At 34.3% G+C, this 18,989-nt stretch overlaps 1 protein-coding gene across 36 annotated transcripts in view; it reads left to right on the plus strand.

Annotated features, from left to right (window-relative positions):
* The first annotated feature begins 2,451 nt into the window (after nt 1–2,451).
* Nucleotides 2,452–18,989, plus strand: part of LOC127876067 (PHD finger protein rhinoceros-like) — an 88,548-nt gene continuing 72,010 nt past the window's right edge. For 7 of the 36 annotated variants that reach the window (XM_052420939.1, XM_052420938.1, XM_052420935.1 and 4 more), the window contains exons 1-9: nt 4,445–4,597; nt 10,069–10,128; nt 13,286–13,324; nt 14,172–14,510; nt 15,536–15,670; nt 15,898–16,047; nt 16,252–16,404; nt 16,644–16,796; nt 17,036–17,563. In XM_052420939.1, coding sequence (XP_052276899.1) covers nt 4,471–4,597; nt 10,069–10,128; nt 13,286–13,324; nt 14,172–14,510; nt 15,536–15,670; nt 15,898–16,047; nt 16,252–16,404; nt 16,644–16,796; nt 17,036–17,563 — 1,684 coding nt within the window. In that variant the 5' untranslated portion in view covers nt 4,445–4,470. Of the gene's footprint in view, nt 2,597–4,438; nt 4,598–10,068; nt 10,129–13,285; nt 13,325–14,171; nt 14,511–15,535; nt 15,671–15,897; nt 16,048–16,251; nt 16,405–16,643; nt 16,797–17,035; nt 17,564–18,989 lie in introns of those variants that run through there. The other 29 variants (XM_052420951.1, XM_052420949.1, XM_052420947.1 and 26 more) reach the window with 21 other exon arrangements.

Here is an 18,989-nt window from a genome sequence, read left to right on the forward strand (position 1 = left end):
AACTTCGTGCAATGGAATCAGGCAAAGGTAAATTATTATGTAACTTACAACTAAAAGTGTTAACATTCACATAATTCACATAAATTAACATAAACGGTGTTATATATTCCACTTAACATATGTCTTGAGGGTTCTCAACCTTTGTTATCCTTGAAGATAAAGACGCATTGTTAAAAAACAATATTTTCCTAAACTTTGGAAAGTAAAAGTAACTTCGGCAGTCATGTTGCGGCACCACGTGTTATCCTCCTGCTATTGCCCGTCTCCTTGCCATTCCAGTGATGCCAAGTACTCCGTAGGCCTTCCAGAGTGACTACCCGGCCTGCCAACCTCGATAGGGAGGTTCCAGGTCTTCCATCCTTGTCGTCGACACTCATAAAGTATTGGCTGGTATTTAGCCTTCATTTTTTCGTGTGCTTCATCCGTTCGTTTTTCCCATGGCACTGTCAGTTCCAGAAGCACTAGCTTCTTCGTTGCTCTTGACAGCAACAACATGTCAGGACGTAGAGTGGTTGTGGCGACGTATGGTGGGAATTTCAGCTGCTTTTTCAGGTCTACAATAAATTCCCAGTCACTTTCTTTAGCTAGGATACCTGAATTTGTAGACCTGTTGTTGCCTCTAACAAAATTGATGAATGTTGGCTTTGTCTTCATTGATGGCCTCTTCTTTCGTGCCACATCAAGGTTTGCTGCAATCTCGCGGAGGATCTTGTCGTGCCGCCATCGGTATCTCCCGCTCGTAAGTGCTGTTCTGCAAGACGATAGGATGTGCTCTAGGTTTGCTGGCCTGCCACATAACTTGCAGGTGAGTTTCCGGGTCCGAAGGTTGGTTTTTGTAGGCACCACTTCGTAAACAGGGCGTAGAAAAAATCCAATTATATGATGGTCCATTTTCCACATGGCAGTCCAAGACACGCTTCTTGGTTGGACACCTTCCCATTTCAACCAAATGCCCTGTTTTTTTGCATTCCAACGGCTATTAATAGTATCGTGAATCATCACGCCCATGCTTTATAAATTGGTCTATATGTTGATATACTTCTAATTAAATTAATCAAAATTGGCACTTATCATTCAATTGTTGAAGAGATTCACCTACCATAATACTATCGCCGGATATCTGTTTTTAATATCTTTCTGATCAAAATAAACTTCAAGTTCACATAACGCGATAGCGTTTATATTACAATTTTTGTTACTGACCGCGATTTGACCTTGATACCTTGAGAGATGAAATGCAATGCATTAAAGTGAGGTAACGATTCTAGTGTTGGAACGACGGCTTGTTTCAAGCTGTATACATTTACATGTTTAATGGTCAATATCGAAAACAATTTAACATATTTTCGTCAAAGCGTATATCAGGTTTCTGAACATATATTTACTACTTGTTTCTTCCTACATAACTGTTAAAAGATTTACTTTTGTAAATGATTTTTGAACACTTTAAATATTTATGTATGTGTATAATTATGTATTTGGTTATATTGTACTGATGCATTTCGACTATAATTTGAATACGTAAATGGTCAAAGGCTTTTTGACGATGTTCCGATAAAAAACTTGGAAAAAAAACTTGAACAAAAATACTCATTTAATCTAACATAAATGAGTGCACAGAATGCAATATCGTAATGATTATAAATATATCGTATGGTATTGGTATTACCAATGTTGACTTTTTTTCAATATTTAACCAACATAGTTTTCTCAAAAATGATGAATGTTTTATAACGACTGTAATGCGCTTAAACGCTGGACCATTGATATAAGCCGTGTGCTGACAAAATTGGGCTTAATGCATGTGCGTAACTTTCAGTTCTTATGGTATTTTTAGTTTCAAGGATGTCCCTCCTTACCAAAAATCAAGTTAAGTCGGAAAGTGTCGTTCCTGATTAGCCTGTGCGGACTACACAGGCTAATCAGGGACGACACTTTTCGCTCTTATGGTATTTTTAGTTTCAATGAAGTCCCTCCTTACAAAAAATCAAGTTTAAGCTGAAAGTGTTGTCCCTGATAAGCATTTGCGGACTGCACAGGCTAATCTGGGACGACACTTAGCGCACATGCTTTAAGCCCCATTTTCACAGACCAACACTCAAATATCTTATATAGTCCCTTCTTACCCATTAGGCAGACTAGACCTCTGAGCCCCGCAACTTTTAGGAGCTCCATGAGACCGTGACGAAATAATGTGTTACTTACTTACTTACTTAGCCTAATCGCATAAAGCCAATTATATTGTTTCAATGTTTATATCTTGCAAGTATAAGTTTCACTGCCTATGGGCAGCCACGATGCTCAATGTTATATTGCAATTACAAACGCCCGAATAGTTTCAATAAGGTATTCCAATCAATTTGTTATTGGCTGTAGACTGTAATGTAAAGCGTGTGTTGTCGGTAAAACCAACGTTGTTCAGTTTCCTTATTAATCGCTTTTACGGTTTTATCAAGGCAGGGGACGTAATTACCACACACTAAATTAAGCTTCTTCCTGATTGATAAGGTGGTATTCCACCATGACACTTCAACTTGTGTTTATTTAATTCATATATCTTTTAAAGGCGAACGGAATATAATTGGGTATACAAATGGTTAGTTTATACTTAATGTTTTATATTGGATTGTCTTGTGGAATTGCTCAGAGATAAATAATTCATTGTAATGACTAAATAAGAAATCGAAAGTAGGATTTCGATGAATATTATTTTTAAACTTTAGTTTAAAATGCGAACGGAATTTTGTTGTTTATCCATAGGATGTGACTTTATACTTAATGTATTATGATTTTTATATTGAGATGTCGTTTTGTATTTTTTAATATAATCAATAATTCGTTGACATATTTGGTGGTGGAAAATCGAAAGTAGGATTTCGATAAAGAGACTAGATATTAGTTTAACTCTTAAATGCGACCGGAATTTAGTTGTTTATCCGAATGACTTTATACTATATGTATTGTGATTTTTATATTTATAATTGATTTCTTCGATTGTTTTATTCTAAATAATTTATTGACATGTTTTGTGGTTGTAAATCGAAAGTAGGACTTTGATAAACATCTAGATATTTATTGCTAAACTATTTATGAATGTCTAACTTGGTGTATGTACAGTCATACTGTGATTGAACTTAATTATGCTGTTGGTTTGTTTGTTTTAATCTAATTGTACAGCTTTGGAGGCTAAATCTGGCTGATTTCGTACATTTAACAAATTGAAGTCGAAAGTAAACACTGTTTACATACGCAAGTATAAACAGGATTTTTCCGGAATGTTGTACTGAAAAAATGTGAGTTTCGTTTTCCTGGTCCGGGGTTTCCTTATTGATTTATATTTATGATTAAAACACAGACAGGGGTTTCTCACCGCCATGCTAGCGTAACAAATATATATTTTTACGCGGACGTAGCTTTATTGTAAATTGTGCTATGTATAGGCAGAAGCAATTATTGAACTATGTTATGACAGCTAGTTTTATCTGTGTCTTTATTCAACTAATTGACATGAAGTAAATGACATTGAACGCGTTTGAAATATTATACTTAATATTACTGCATTTTAATATTCAATATTTTGTTTCACTTTAATATCGTTTAAACGCACTCAGTTGAAATGACAAATCTTCCTGCCGTTATATAAAACACACACTGCCAATATACTTAATGCTTCAATGCATCTCAAGAATAAACTTATATACTAAATCTTATTTTTACGTGCATCAATCTTCATTGTGAATGAACAAATATATATAATCATTGGTCCTTTTAGAATGTATCTACTTTGTTTATTTCTCATGAAATCTTGCAATACATTAGAATTACTTAAGTTCTTACTGCCAACTTAGATATTACTTGCTAAAATATTTACATAGTCTGTATTTTATGTTCCAACCTGTACGTTCTAGCTTTTGAAAACTTTGTTTCAAAAATTGACAAATTTGGCAAACAAAAATAAATAAAAACTGTCGCTTTTATAATAAGTATACACATGCATTATAAATTAAACGATGCAGATACATCAACGGGAAATCAGACATAACTTGAATAAAAGGTGAAATTATTTAGCAAGGACTCAACTGCCGTAACTTTGAACAGGCGGTGCCATTCTTAGTGCAGTAATCAATTCATTGTATCTTCCTTTTTGACGATGCTGGAACAGCATCGTCTAAGGTATGATAACCATCAAAACATTCTTCACAATGGCGACCAATGTTAAAGACCGAGCCAGTCCGATTGAGATAACTCGATTTTTCTTATCGAAATACCTCGACCTCGTTGATTTTCATTGATAACATTCTCCTAGCAGAGTTGTCGTTCGTGTTTCAACATTCAACAATGGCCGCCCCCATGAGAGTGTCGAGTCAAAACTTTCTTACTGCATAAATTCGCTTGTTTCGCTATTTAGAAGCTGTCATTTATGATATATGAATTATTTATTCACTAAATCTCCGCTAGTGACAAGAATGGATGGAATTCGAAGGATATATTCGATGTGAATGGATCACTTTCTACAACAATGGCTTCGCCCATGAGAGACTTGATAACACTCGTGTCAAAACTTTCTTACAGCTTAAAGGGATCTTTTCACGCTTTGGTAAATTGACAAAATTGAAAAAAGTTGTTTCAGATTGGCAAATTTTCGTTTTAGTTATGATATTTGTGAGGAAACAGTATTACTGAACATATACCATGGTCTAATATAGCCATTATATGCATCTTTTGACGATTTTAAAACCTAAAAATTATAAAGCGTTGCAACGCGAAACGATTGAATAATTTGGAGAGTTCTGTTTTTGTCGTTAAATTTTGTGAAACTACGAAGATTGCTTATATAAGGTATAAAATACGTCGTGTATGTGTATTCGGCGGAATAGCTCAGTAGGCTAAAGCGTTTTTACTTCATGACTTTGGCAGGACTCCAGGGGTCACTGGTTCGAAACCTGCTCCGGCCAATGTTCTTTTCCTTTTTTTATTTTTTTTTTTATTCTTGATTTTTTACTGGAGCTTTTACGATCCAATGTTTACATTTATCAACATAAAGCATTTAATGAATAAGTTAAAAAATGCCAAAATCTGTGAAAAGGCCCCTTTAAATCGGCTTGTTTCGCTCTTTAGTAATGCAACAATAAATATAATTCGAAGGATATTCAATGTGAATGAAGCACTTTCTGGATCTCGACAGCTTGACAAGGCAAAACTGGCATACTGATGATACTGGTATTTTAGTTATCAATTTAAGTCACATTTTGCTTTATAAATTTTGTTCGAGCATTTTGCGACTTATTGAATGGCTATGATACCCGATATCAACATGTCATATGGGATTTGCATATCATCAAGCTGTCCTGAAATACAACATTGATTACAAACTCTTTACTTAAATTACTGGTTTGTATGAATTCTTTCATCTTTCTATTTAAGTAGTTGATATCATTATAGTCCAAATAATTAGACGTAATTTATCGTTTAGTCCATGTATATTGACCTCATATTTATAGGAGTAGATTTTATGTTAAAGGGGCCTTTTTACACATTTTGACATGTTTTGAAGTTAGTCATTAAATGCTTTATATTGATAAATGTAAACATTGGATCTTAAAAGCTCCAGTTAAAAATCCAGAATAAAATTCTTAAAAAAAAAGTAGTCCGCAGCAGGGCTCGAACCAGTGACCCCCTTAGTCCTGGAGTAAAAACGCATTAGCCTGCTCGACTATTCTCAGGGGTTTTCAGCACTCCCAAAGCAAACGGACCCGATCCCAAACCGAAATGATAAAAAAAATCCCAATTTCCAAAAAAAACTAACCAGTGTTTGTTTTGGTTAAAAATGTCTGCTATAAGGTTTTGACTGTACAGTTCTTATCTCAGAGTGTAACTGTAACTGAAAAACAAAACTGCAGTACTTGAATAAACGTTGAACATGCTCAATATTGCATCTGTTTATATAAAGAAGACAAAATAACAAATAAAAACTAATTTATTTGTTAAACCACTGAATTATTTAAGCATGATAAATTCACAATTTTTTCCCAAATGAGCCGTTTCATCGAAGCAAAAATTCCCAAAATGGCAAATTTTGTCGATAAAAAATTCCCAATTTGGTCAGACCCCTTTTCCCAAAATAGGCAGAAAATCCTCTGATTCTGCCAAGTATAAATGGTTGACGTATTTTATACCTAATATAAGCAATCTTCGTAGTTTCACACATTAAGCAACAACAACATAACTCTCTAAATTATTCAATCGTTTCGCGTTGAAACGTTTTATAATTTTTAGATCGTTAAAATATGCATATAATAGGCTATATTAGACCATGGTAAATGTTCAGTAATACTGTTTCCTAAAAATAACATAACTAAAACGAAAATTTGCGAATCCGATACAACTTTCAGTTTAGCCTTAATGCGTTTTTATAAGCATTTATAGACAGTGTCCCTCCCAAAAATCAAGGAATTATTACTTGTCATTCATTTGTAATTGTATAAAAAATTTTTTGGTAGAATTTTGAGAAAAACATTAGAAACGAAACTTGTCAGTGAGGAAATTTTCCATATAGTTATGGAAATTATCGATCGTCAGTTTCCGAAAAACAACACGTCACGGTTTTCAAAAATATGATGGTTGTCCCTAAAGATTTTGGTGTTAATGAACATTACTGGTTCATATTTTAATAATTTCGGGTCTCATTTGATTAATAGGTAATTTCAAGGCTGATAAACTTGAGATATGCAAGCTATTCTTTCTTGTTGAATATGTTTGTCGTTACATCTGTACAATCGGTAATTTCCGTAACCACTAGTTAAATTATAGCAGACACAAGTTTAAATTAAAAAAAAATATGTTTTACACTAATATTCTACCTCTTTCTTGTAAAAACTTATGAATGAATGATTTAACAGTAATATTGCATCGTTTTCAGCCAGGAACACTGTCTATGACCGCGAAAAAAACATAACAAACTTTTTGATTTACGATATTTACTTTATAAATAGCTTGCATGCGGCATGGCATTGCATGTTACGCAAGATGAATATCTCGACTTTATTTATTTGATGATTTCGGACTGTTTCATCCAATCAGAAAATAGCTTTTAAGCGTAATTTAGACCCATGTTTAGCGAGATAATTAAGTACCACTTTCTTGCATTGCCAAATTGTGACATAACAAGTTGCCACCCTTGTTGGTTCATGCTACTGTATTATTATGCCCCCCTTCGAAGAAGAGAGGGTATATTGTTTTGCACATGTCGTTCCGTATGTCCGTCCACCAGATGGTTTCCGGTCAAGGTCACGGTGACCCGAAATAGTAAAACGGTTTCCGGATGATAACTAAAGAATGCTTATGCCTAGGATCATGAAACTTCATAGGTACATTGATCATGACTCGCAGATGACCCATATTGATTTTAAGGTCCCTAGGTCAAAGGTCAAGGTCACGGTGACCCGAAATAGTAAAACGGTTTCCGGATGATAACTGAAGAACGCTTATGCCTATGATCATGAAACTTCATAGGCTCATTGATCATGACACGCAGATGAACCCTATTGATTTTCAGGTCACTAGGTCAAGGTCAAAGTCACAGTGACCCGAAATAGTAAAATGGTTTCCGGATGATAACTCAAGAACGCTTATGCCTAGGATCATGAAACTTTATAGATACATTGATCATGACTCGCAGATGACCCCTTTTGAGGTCCCTAGGTCAAAGGTCAAGGTCACGGTGACCCGAAATAGTTAAATGGTTTTCGGATGATAACTCAAGAACGCTTATGCCTAGGATCATGAAACGTCATAGGTACATTGATCATGATTCGCAGATGACCCCTAATGATTTTCAGGTCACTAGGTCAAAGGTCAAGTTAGTAAGAAAGGGAAGGTATTGTATTTGTTTCAAAAGTAACATTTTATTGATATTGGAAGTAACTGAGCAATTATATGATGTCATAGTTTTTGTTATTTTGCTCACTTGTTATGATGTAACAAGGTGAGCTTTTGTTATCACTCTTTGTCTGTTGTAGTCTATCCAAAGTTTATTGTGAACACATAAGATATCATTTTACAATGTTTAAATTTGGGTGTCACCTCTTTGCCAGATTCTAATGAAACTAGTCACCTCTATGTCATTTTGGGTTTCATATTCTATCAAAAATAAGGGCACTAGGTCAAATATAAGAAAAGGTTTGTTAATACTTTAGTGGCCACATTCTCTCTCTGACCCACTTGTAAATTGGTTAGAACATTATTTTAAATGATTTCAAAGTCAACCTTGAAAGTAGCATATTCAACATTATGGTCACAATGTCTAGTCTCTGTGATTAACAGGTCACGTTCCAAAGTGGATCATGTGCTTCCAAGCATTTGATCAATAACTTAAATCATTAAAATCTATGTTAACACTTACATTTTTTACCTGATCTTCATGGCAGTTGATCAAAATGTTCAAATAAATAAAAGAAGATATTCGGTACAAGGCTCAACTAGATCGGATCGACGCAAATAGTTTGTTCATACTCACAATGCCTTTTTTTTAGATCTTCATGGAAAATTAGTAAACACCACTAGGAAACAATCAGTTTCAGATGAGCCACATTGTGCTGTTAAAGCTATCTATGTATAGTATAGATTGTTACAAAACCTTGTTTATCAATAAAAATAAATGAAAAAAAAATGGCTTTCTAAAAGTTGTAGTCTTGGATGATATATTCCTCAACTTATAATCTACGACAATCTTTTGAGAAGATAAACAAAATTTGACTATTATTATACCCCAACATACTGTGATTAGGGGCTAGCACAGGAATTCTCAATTATGTTCCTCGAAAAATAATGGGTAAGCATAGTGTTGCTGTTTTATCCAGTTGTCTGGACCATAACTCCCAAAAGAATTGTAAGTTCAAATATGAGATATTTAGGTAAATAAATTTCATTGGAGGGAGTGCAGTGTCCAAGAACGAAAACGATCGCACCACAACCATTAACTATTGACCTGTGGATAAAAGACAAGCAATACAAATTACACAATTGCGGTGATGTAGATTAACTTAAATGGATGCTTATTTATTTTATGCTTTCCGGTGATTTATACAGAAATAACAGTGAAATAAACTGGTATTTTACTGTTTTAAACAGTGAAAAATAACAGTGAAAATATCGATATTTTTCGCAGTTTTTCTGGGAAAATCGATCCAACAAATATCCTCTATATATCCATCCTCTTCAAAAGCATCGTCAAACCAGTACTTTCAGTACTTTGATTCGACGTTGTATCCAGCTAGCCATTTTTCCATTATTTGCGAAACTCTTATGTTTTGGAACGGAACAGGTTACTTAATTAGCAGGTCTTATTTGTTTAATCTATTTCCAGCCATGTGAAAGTAAATGAAACTGGGGATTTGTGCAAGTTATCTTAATTTAAGAGTAATTTTTGATCGCTTTGAGGGGTAAGACGTATAATGGCTAAATAAAAAAAATGTATCTCCTTTTTGTTGTTTGTTTGAACTTATTCTTTATATTATTTCCACAATAACGATGATAATGTCGATGGTGATCAAGGTGAATGAAGAAAGTGATCATTTTCACAATTAAGCTGATCGCGGTGGCAGTATTGAAATAACGAGGATAATGTAATGGTATGATGCTATTGGGGTGGTAGAGATGAGTATGATGATGATGATGATGATGATGGTGGTGATTATGGTGGTGATGGTAATGATAATGATGACGATGATGACGATGATGAAAATGAAGATGATGATGATGTTGATGATGATGATGATGATGATGATGATGATGATGATGATGATGATGATGATGATGATGATGATGATGATGATGATGATGATGATGATGATGATGATGATGATGATGGTGGTGATTATGATGATGATGATGATGATGATGATTATGATGACGATGATGATGATTATAATGATGATGACGACGACGACGTTGATGATGATGATGATGATGATGATGATGATGATGATGACGATGATGATGATGATGACGATGATGATGATGATTGTTGGTTCCACAACTAATTAATTGGTTGAATTCTTCATTTTTCAGATATATACAAACCACCGAAACATGTTATTGATGAGGCTCTAAAACGCGAGATGATGGCTGGTAAGAATTATCTATTTTAAAATATAATTGCATTGTATGTGTGTGTTATATCAGTTTGTTATATAATTGTATATCACGTTAAGGTATTTTAAGATGTTGTAACGTTTTGTCATTTCATTTAATGTCCCCTTGTGCAAGTATTTTGTTATTTGTTTCAGTAAAATGTACAAGATAAGTATTGATGCAAAGTATCAAAAGGCGACGGGAATTTCAGTGTAAAAGGCACTCAATGAAGTTACATGGAACGATTTTTTTCTACTGTAAATATTAATATATTGGCCGATTTTTTTTAACAAAATAGAAAAAGATACTGGTATAACCATTATCTATGATTTTCTGTTATAACCCCCAAATAACCATTCTCTATGATGTTGTGTTATAACTCCCAAATAACCATTATCTATGATTTTGTGTTGTAACCCCCGAATATTTCATAGTTCATTTTATTGACATTAGTTTCCATTTTTTTACTGGCATCCGTGTGCAGTTTTCATAAATGGAACAGAACTGTGTAGGATTTAAAAAATCTGCTTCATCTTGTAAGCGTAATTTAATATTTTTCTCAACTTCAAGGGGAGATGATTCTGAACTTATTCTTACGTTGCTCATTTACGATACGGGTTGAGTACTCATTGATATGAACACACTGTAAAAGTTTGAATGTGTTTACGACCCCACCTCCCCATCCTTTCACACATATATTTCGTGGGCATAATAAAAACAAAAAATGGTTACAATAAAACAGTATATTTATCTAAACTAAAATGTCTACATCAAAACAAAAAGTTAACATAGAACACAAATAAAATAATTTGATTTTACTGGGGCTCGAACCTTTCAACTCTCACATGTGAAGCGAGCTTGTAACCACTACACCACGGAACCGCTTGAAAAATCACCTTCTAACTAAGATTTTTATAAGTGACTGTAGTATAACGGTTATCAATAAAGCAATAAACCGTGTAATCGCTGTCGTCTTGTAAAACTGAAAAAATACGCGTTAACCAAAACTCGGAACAGCAGAAGTCTGCGCTATTGTTAGAAAAACCACAAAATAAATATATTTTGATAATGTTTTGTTTTTATACAAAACCAGACAGTTTCACCGGTTCGCGTATTTGCCCAGTCCCTGTCATCCTTTATTATTTCCCAGTCCCTGTGATCAGTTATTAATTAAAAAAATTAGCTTTGCATTATTGGCAATAAATGTTGTTGTGAATATAAAAGGCACAAATGTAGTACTTATTTACACTAATTTAAACAAAAATCACCACTATGCAAGATATTCTGACAACAAAAATATATACAATGATCCATAAAATTACTTCTCCTCCCAGAAGCGAAAAAATGTATAACATACTAGTCGCCGCACTTCAGTGCGACGCCAATTAAAATTATCTTAAGAATAAATACTGTTTGTACCAAAAGTGAAAACAAGATACTCAAAGGGCGTCGGGAATTTCAGTTTAAAAGGCACGCACTGAAGTTACATGGAACAATTTTTTTTCTACTGTAAATATTTATATATTGGCCGATTATTTTAAACAAAATAGAAAAAGATACTGGTATAACCATTATCTATGATTTCGTGTTATAACCCCCAAATAACCATTATCTATGATGTTTTGTTATAACCCTCAAATAACCATTATCTATGATTTTGTGTTGTAACCCCTATATATTTCATAGTTCATTTTATTTACATTGGTTTCCATTTTTTTACTGGCATCCGTGTGCAGTTTTCATAAATGGAACAGAACTTTGTAGGATTTAAAAAATCTGCTTCATCTTGTAAGCGTAATTTCATATTTTTCTCAACTTCAAGGGGAGGATGATTCTGAACTTATTCTTACGTTGCTCATTTACGATTGGGGTTGAGTACTCATTGATATCAAAACACTGTAAAAGTGTTAATGTGTTTACGATCCCCCCCCACACACACACCCTCTCACACATATATGTCATGGGCATTCTAAAAACAAAAAAAATGGTTACAATAAAACAGCATATTTATTTAAACTAAAATGTCTACATCAAAACAAAAAAGTTAACATATAACACAAATAAAATAATTTGATTCTACTGGGGCTCGAACCTTGGGCCTCTCACATGTGAAGCTGAGCTTGTAACCACTACACCACGGAACCGCTTGAAAAATCACCTTCTAACTAAGAATTTTATAAGTGACTGTAGTGTAACAGTTATCAATAAAGCAATAAACCGTGTAATCGCTGTCGTCTTGTAAAACTGAAAAAATACGCGTTACAAAACTCGAACAGCAAATGTGAAGCGAGCGTGTAACCACTACACTACGGAACCGCTTGAAAAATCACCTTCTAACTAAGATAATAATAAGCTATTAATAGTCGGTTTAAATGTAAACCCGGTAGTTTAAACGCTGGGTAGTGAGCGGGGTTAAAGGTTCATACCAAAGCATCCATACCACTGGCAAGATACGGGTCAGGCCTGCGGCCTTCTATATGTGGTTCTTAAAAAAAAACCTGTAGGGGGACTTGAAAGTAATGAGACTGGGGTGCTGTGATGGTGCTCCTCATTGATAAACGGCTGCTTCCTTTATCAAGACTCATTATTACAATTAATTATACGTGTCCCGCTTCGCGCTCTATAGCGCCTTATTAGTAATTAGGTGGTTGCTAGGATAGTGGAACAAAGAAGTTTTGTTTTTATACAAAACCAGACAGTTTCAGCGGTTCGCGTATTTACCCAGTCTCTGTGATCTTTTATTATTGCCCAGCCCCTGTGATCAGTTTTTAATGAAAAAATTAGCTTTGCATTATTGGCAATAAATGTTGAAGTAAATGTAAAAGGCACAAATGCAGTACTAATTTACACAAAAAATCACTACTATGCAAGATATTCTGACAACAAAAATATATAAATTGATCCGTAAAATAACTTCTCCTCCCATAAGCGAAAAAAACGTACATACTATTCGCCGTTCTTTAGTGCGACGCCAATCATAGCAATGCGTTTGAGATACTTTATATAAGGGATAACAATACGTACTGCATTATCTCGTATGCATCTCTCTTTCAAACGATGGTTCATATATTTGTATTTCCAATTTTGCCAATAAATAGTACAGCTTTTACACATGACTAAACTGCTGATATAATACAATATTTCACTTTGTCAGGATACAACAGAAATACGTCTAGCAGTGAGGAAGAGGAGGGTAAAATATTTTTAATTTATTATATGATAACAAGTATGTTATTTTTTACAGTAAAGTTATTTGTATAAAATCTATTAGATGTTCTCCCTTAATCGTTCGGTAGATCTATGATTTAAATGAATACACTCTGTTTATGTATGCTGGTTTAGAAAGGTCCCGATCATTGTGGTAGTGTTGCTGCAAATTGAGTTAATGGTGGTGGTGAGAATTATGATGGCGCAACTGATAATGATAAAATTGCTGTTGGTGACGATGATAATGATGATGACCATGGTGATTATGATGATCATGATGATGACTATAACGATGGTGATGATGACTATAACGTAGATGATGATGTGAAGGAGGAGGAGGACGACGACGACGGTGATGATGATGATATTGATGTTATTGATTATGATGAGGAGGATGAGGACGACTATGACGATGATGATGACTGTGATAATAATTATTTTAGTAATTGTGATGGTGGTGGTGTTGATGATGATCATCATGATCATCATGATAACGACAACGATGGTGATGACTATGACGACGACGATGATGATGATGACGATGATGATAATGGTGATGATAATGTGATCATGATGATGATGATGATGATGATGATGATGATGATGATGATGATGATGATGATGATGATGATGATGATGATGATGATGATGTTGACGATGATGATGATGATAAGGATGATGAGGATGAGGATGATGATTAGGATGATGATGATGATGATGATGATGATGATGATGATGATGATGATGATGATGATGATGATGATGATGATAATGATGATGGTGATGATAGCTATAATGGTGATGATGAAGAATTGTTTCGTTATTTATTGCAGAAACAAAACCCAACTTACGAGATATATTCCGTAAACCAGCTGCTTCGAGCAATCAAGCACAAGTTCGTAAAGAAACGGCACAAATTAAGGATAACCCTTCTACTAAAAAGTCCTCCAAAAACAGGGAACACTCCGAAGGCGAAAGGCTTGATGACGAATACGGGACAAGAAAGAAGACGTCAAGCACTACACGTGTGACTGGTAAAATAAGAAATAAAGGTGAACCCGAGAAAAAATCAGCCGATGATTTCATGGCCATATTCCAGCAAACAACCTTGGGAGAACGCCCAGAAAAAGATGGACTAAAGAACAATCTCTCGTCTCAAAGATCTTCATCAGGTAATGCGATACTTAGTCAAGTTGTCGAATAAGTGTGAATGATTTTAAATAGGTATGGAAAGAATATTTATTACGTCGCGTCATGCGGTAGCGTATAGTTTGGGTAACGTAATCTGGCATATTTACGTTGATTCAATTCCAGTTATCTCGCATTTACACTAAATATCCAAACTTTTCTAAGAAAAACAAGTTTATTACTAAATATATGACTAGTATAATATATATACGAAGCGGTACACTTGAAGCGAGTATATACGATTTATATGTGAACAGTTTATTCTCGATATCTTAAACTAACTTTTTAATATGAACGACGGCTGTTACTTAAAATTATTAAACACTTTTTATTTGTACAATCAGTCAAATTTTTTTTTACTTCAACGAAATTAAGGAAAAACACGTTTACACCGATACCGACACTTTAATGCGTACATGTGTTGCAAATCGAAAAATGTTCACGACTCTTCACAGAATGATTGGGATTTACCAACATGACTATGTGGGGACATGTACAGTAGGCATTATTTGCAGTTTTAAACAAATCTAGTTACGCTTAGATTTTTTTCGTAAATTGTCTTCTGAAATTAATTCTAGTTTTGCATTCATGAACATACGTTTTGAGACAAAATCATATAAGATCATACATACTCGCTTTAATTTAAATCGAATGACCAACTGGTGTAGCGTTTTGATATATGTTATATTTAAATCGAAAACATAATTTTCTGTTTCTAATCTTTTCATTTGGACAACTGTTTATAACAGAAAAAGTTGTATGTTGACATCACTGGTTCAATCTGTATGAAACTTTTTGTAACCATATGCAAAATGATTGTTTTTGCATAATTTGAAATTAGGCCATTTCAGTTCTGATTTTTGATGTGCTTGGTTTAAAACAAATAATATTTATTTAACACGCTATTAGAGCAATTTTCCTATGATGTAAATGACAAGCATTGTTATGAATTAAACTTACAAGAAACGTGTTATACATTGCGGGTCTTATCGATTGTTTCTTTCAACAGATGATTCTGAAGAAGATGAAGAAAATCAAACACCAAAATCAAGCGTTTCTTCGGGATCGCGTTCATATCCGTCAAAGGACAAAACTGAACCATCCCCCGACGATCCTTTCAAGAGGCTGCAAGCTGGAATGAAAGGTAACACCCAAGATAAGGGATAAGATAAGCTTGGTAAATCGAAATTCTGTTATATTAATGAACACTCCTTTTCTGACTACTCTTGATTTTAGTGATAATGTACTTGATACAAATAATATATATGAAGAGGAATTTGCCTATTTCGCCAATTGCAGGCATCGTAGTATATAACAATTACATCAAACGTATTTTATATGACTGATGTTATCCATTTTGTGTTTAAACAGATAACTCTGAAGAAGATGACAAAAAGCAAACCGTTACTAGGCATACATCAAAATCAAGCGTTTCTTCAGGATCGCGTTCAAATCTGTCGAAGGACAAAACTGTACCATCCCCCGACGATCCGTTCACGACGCTGCAAGCTGAAATAAAAGGTAACGCCCAAGATTAGTAAAAAGATAAGCTCGGTAAATCGAAATTCTGTCATAATAATGAAGACTCCTTTGTATAAATCATATATATTTAATAAATTTGAAGGGTAATCTGCAAATGTCGCATAATTATGATAGGCATTGTAATATATAACAATTACTTTAAACGTATTTTATATTACTGGTGCTATCCATTTTGTATTTCAGCAGATGATTCTGAAGAAGATGACGAAAATCAAACCGTTTCTAGGCATACACCGAAATCACGCGTGTCTTCGGGATCGCGTAAATATCAATCAAAGAAAAAAACTGTACCATCCCCCGACGATCCGTTCACGAGGCTGCAAGCTGGAATGAAAGGTAACGCCCAACATAAGTAAAAATATAAGCTCGGTAAATCGAAATTCCGTTATGATAATGAAGACTCCTGTACTGACTACTCTTTGGATAGTTAAAGTGATAATACACTTTATATAAATCATATATATTTAATAAATTTGAAGGGTAATCTGCAAATGTCACAAATGATAGCCATTGTAAAAGATAACAATTACATTTAACGTTTTTTTATTGCTAATGTTATCAATTTTGTATTTCAGCAGATGATTCTGAAAAAGATGACGAAAATCAAACCGTAACAAGGAATACACCAACATCAAGCGTGTCATCGGGATCGCGTAAATATCAATCAAAGGACAACACTGTACCATCCCCCGACGATCCGTTCACGAGGCTGCAAGCTGGAATGAAAGGTAACGCCCAAGATAAGAAAAATGATGAGCTCGGTAAATCTAAATTATGTTGTGCTAATGAAAAATCCTTTTCCGACTGTTTTTGCGATAATTATATTGATAATGCACTTTATATAAATCATATATATTTAATAAATTTGAAGAGAAATCTCCAAATATCGCAAATGGCAGGGATTGTAATATATAACAATTACATTTACGTATTTTATATTGCTTATGTTATCCATTTTGTATTGCAGCAGATGATTCTGAAGAAGATGACAAAAAGCAAACCTTTAATAGGCATACACCAAAATCAAGCGTGTCTTCGGGATCGCTTAAATATCAATCAAATGACAAAACTGTACCATCCCCCGACGATCCGTTTACGAGGCTGCAAGCTGGAATGAAAAGAAATGCCCAAGATAAGGGAAGCGATGAGCATGGGCAAACACAATCTGTTTATGAGAATGAAGAATCATTTTCCGACGACTCCTCACAGGGTAGTTTAAGTGATAATGCTGATGCCAGCACTCAAGATGATCATTTCAAAAGGTTGGTAGAGTCAACTAAAGATACAAATGCTAAAGAGACGCGATCGGCGAAGTACAAAAAGGACGAAACAGAGAGCTCTTCTTCAGATGATTCTGATGATAATGTCCAACCTGGCGAGGAATATAATCCTTTTAGGAAAATGGTAGCTGATGTGAATAGGCCTAAAAGTAAACCTGGTCATTCCAAACACCCGTCAAGAAAACCGTCAGACGATTCCACATCAAATGGCGCAGGTATCATCATAGAATGATTGATATTTTTTTATTTACCTTTTTTGTTTTTGATGGACAATACTGAAATGTTATATTCTGAATTTCCGATAATACAAGGTTGGTATGTCTCTGTCAAATATGACAGGACCGAAGGAGATGTCCTGTTAAATATTGTACAGTTCCGCCTGTCCCTCACATTTACAAGACCGTTTGATATTGAGGACAAATTCATTAATGTTTGTTAACGCCTCTCGAATTTTTCTGCGTTGCAGGCATCTAATTGGTCCATTTCTGCATCATAATGTTCTAACGAATGCGGTAAGGACGGTTTAAATCTATGACCGCATAGTCGCTAATTTTTGAAGCAAATACAAATATCAATGTGCGTGTTTGGAATCACAATACTAATTAATATAATGATAATCGTAATTTAAACCGTCATGATCTTGGCTGTCATTCGTCAAGCATGAAAATGAGTGGACGTCATTGAGGTAGGCCGTCGGCAGTTAAGATCGTCTTGACCAGATTCCTATCAGACATGCGCACTCATACTTTACCAGTATAGGCTTCTTTTTTTTCTTTTCTACTTTTTTTTGAACGCTGACGTTTTTTAAATTATATGAAAGTGCGATAAATGATTACTCCTTCATGCTATTGACATGCATGTAACCCAAATTTCATTTACTCAAAGTTATCATCAACGCCTTGATCCCAGTAATGGAACCGGGCTATTTTATAATACATTCTATAGCCGATAGATCTTGTAAACAGAGAAAGTACTGTATTTGTTCGCATTTAAAACGACTAACAGTGTTTAAAATGTTTTAAGTTTTGATTTAATTGTAATGATGTAAAATATCTTCACTTGCGACTGATTGTTGCCACCGTTTTCGCCGGCAATTTCAAAGATCTAGGTTTCCAAAGTTTACACTGACCGCAACTTTAGTTTTTTGCTTTCCTATTGCATAACCCAGTCTAAGAGACATGTTAGTACCACCGAAGTTTTATTCACTCTTCATATTCGTTTGTTGATCGATTTGGTATAAATATTTTTTTACCAAGGTACCACTATACAACTATTGCCACTACAGTTAATTTTGCAGCATTTGAACCCGCTCTATCAATAGCACGGCTTTTTTTCAAGACTTAAGTCGCTCGGAAGACAGCGAACAGGCTGAATACATGTATACAATTAGGCGGTCGAAATGTGTTAAGCATTTTAGATAATAGTAACTTGATGGTTAATTCGTGTTGAACTACATTTAGAAAACTCATAATCATCAACACTAATAAAACATTAATTTTGATTTAGGAAGAGAGTAATTGTTTTATGCACATAGATTGTAAATTAGTTATTTTTACGAAGTGGCAAAATTCAAATATTACCAATAATTAAACTTTAAAACATACCATATATATAAAAAAAAGTTTTATTTTATCTTTAATG

Source organism: Dreissena polymorpha, chromosome 4 (genome assembly GCF_020536995.1).
Source record: "Dreissena polymorpha isolate Duluth1 chromosome 4, UMN_Dpol_1.0, whole genome shotgun sequence".
NCBI classification, from domain to species: domain Eukaryota; kingdom Metazoa; phylum Mollusca; class Bivalvia; order Myida; family Dreissenidae; genus Dreissena; species Dreissena polymorpha.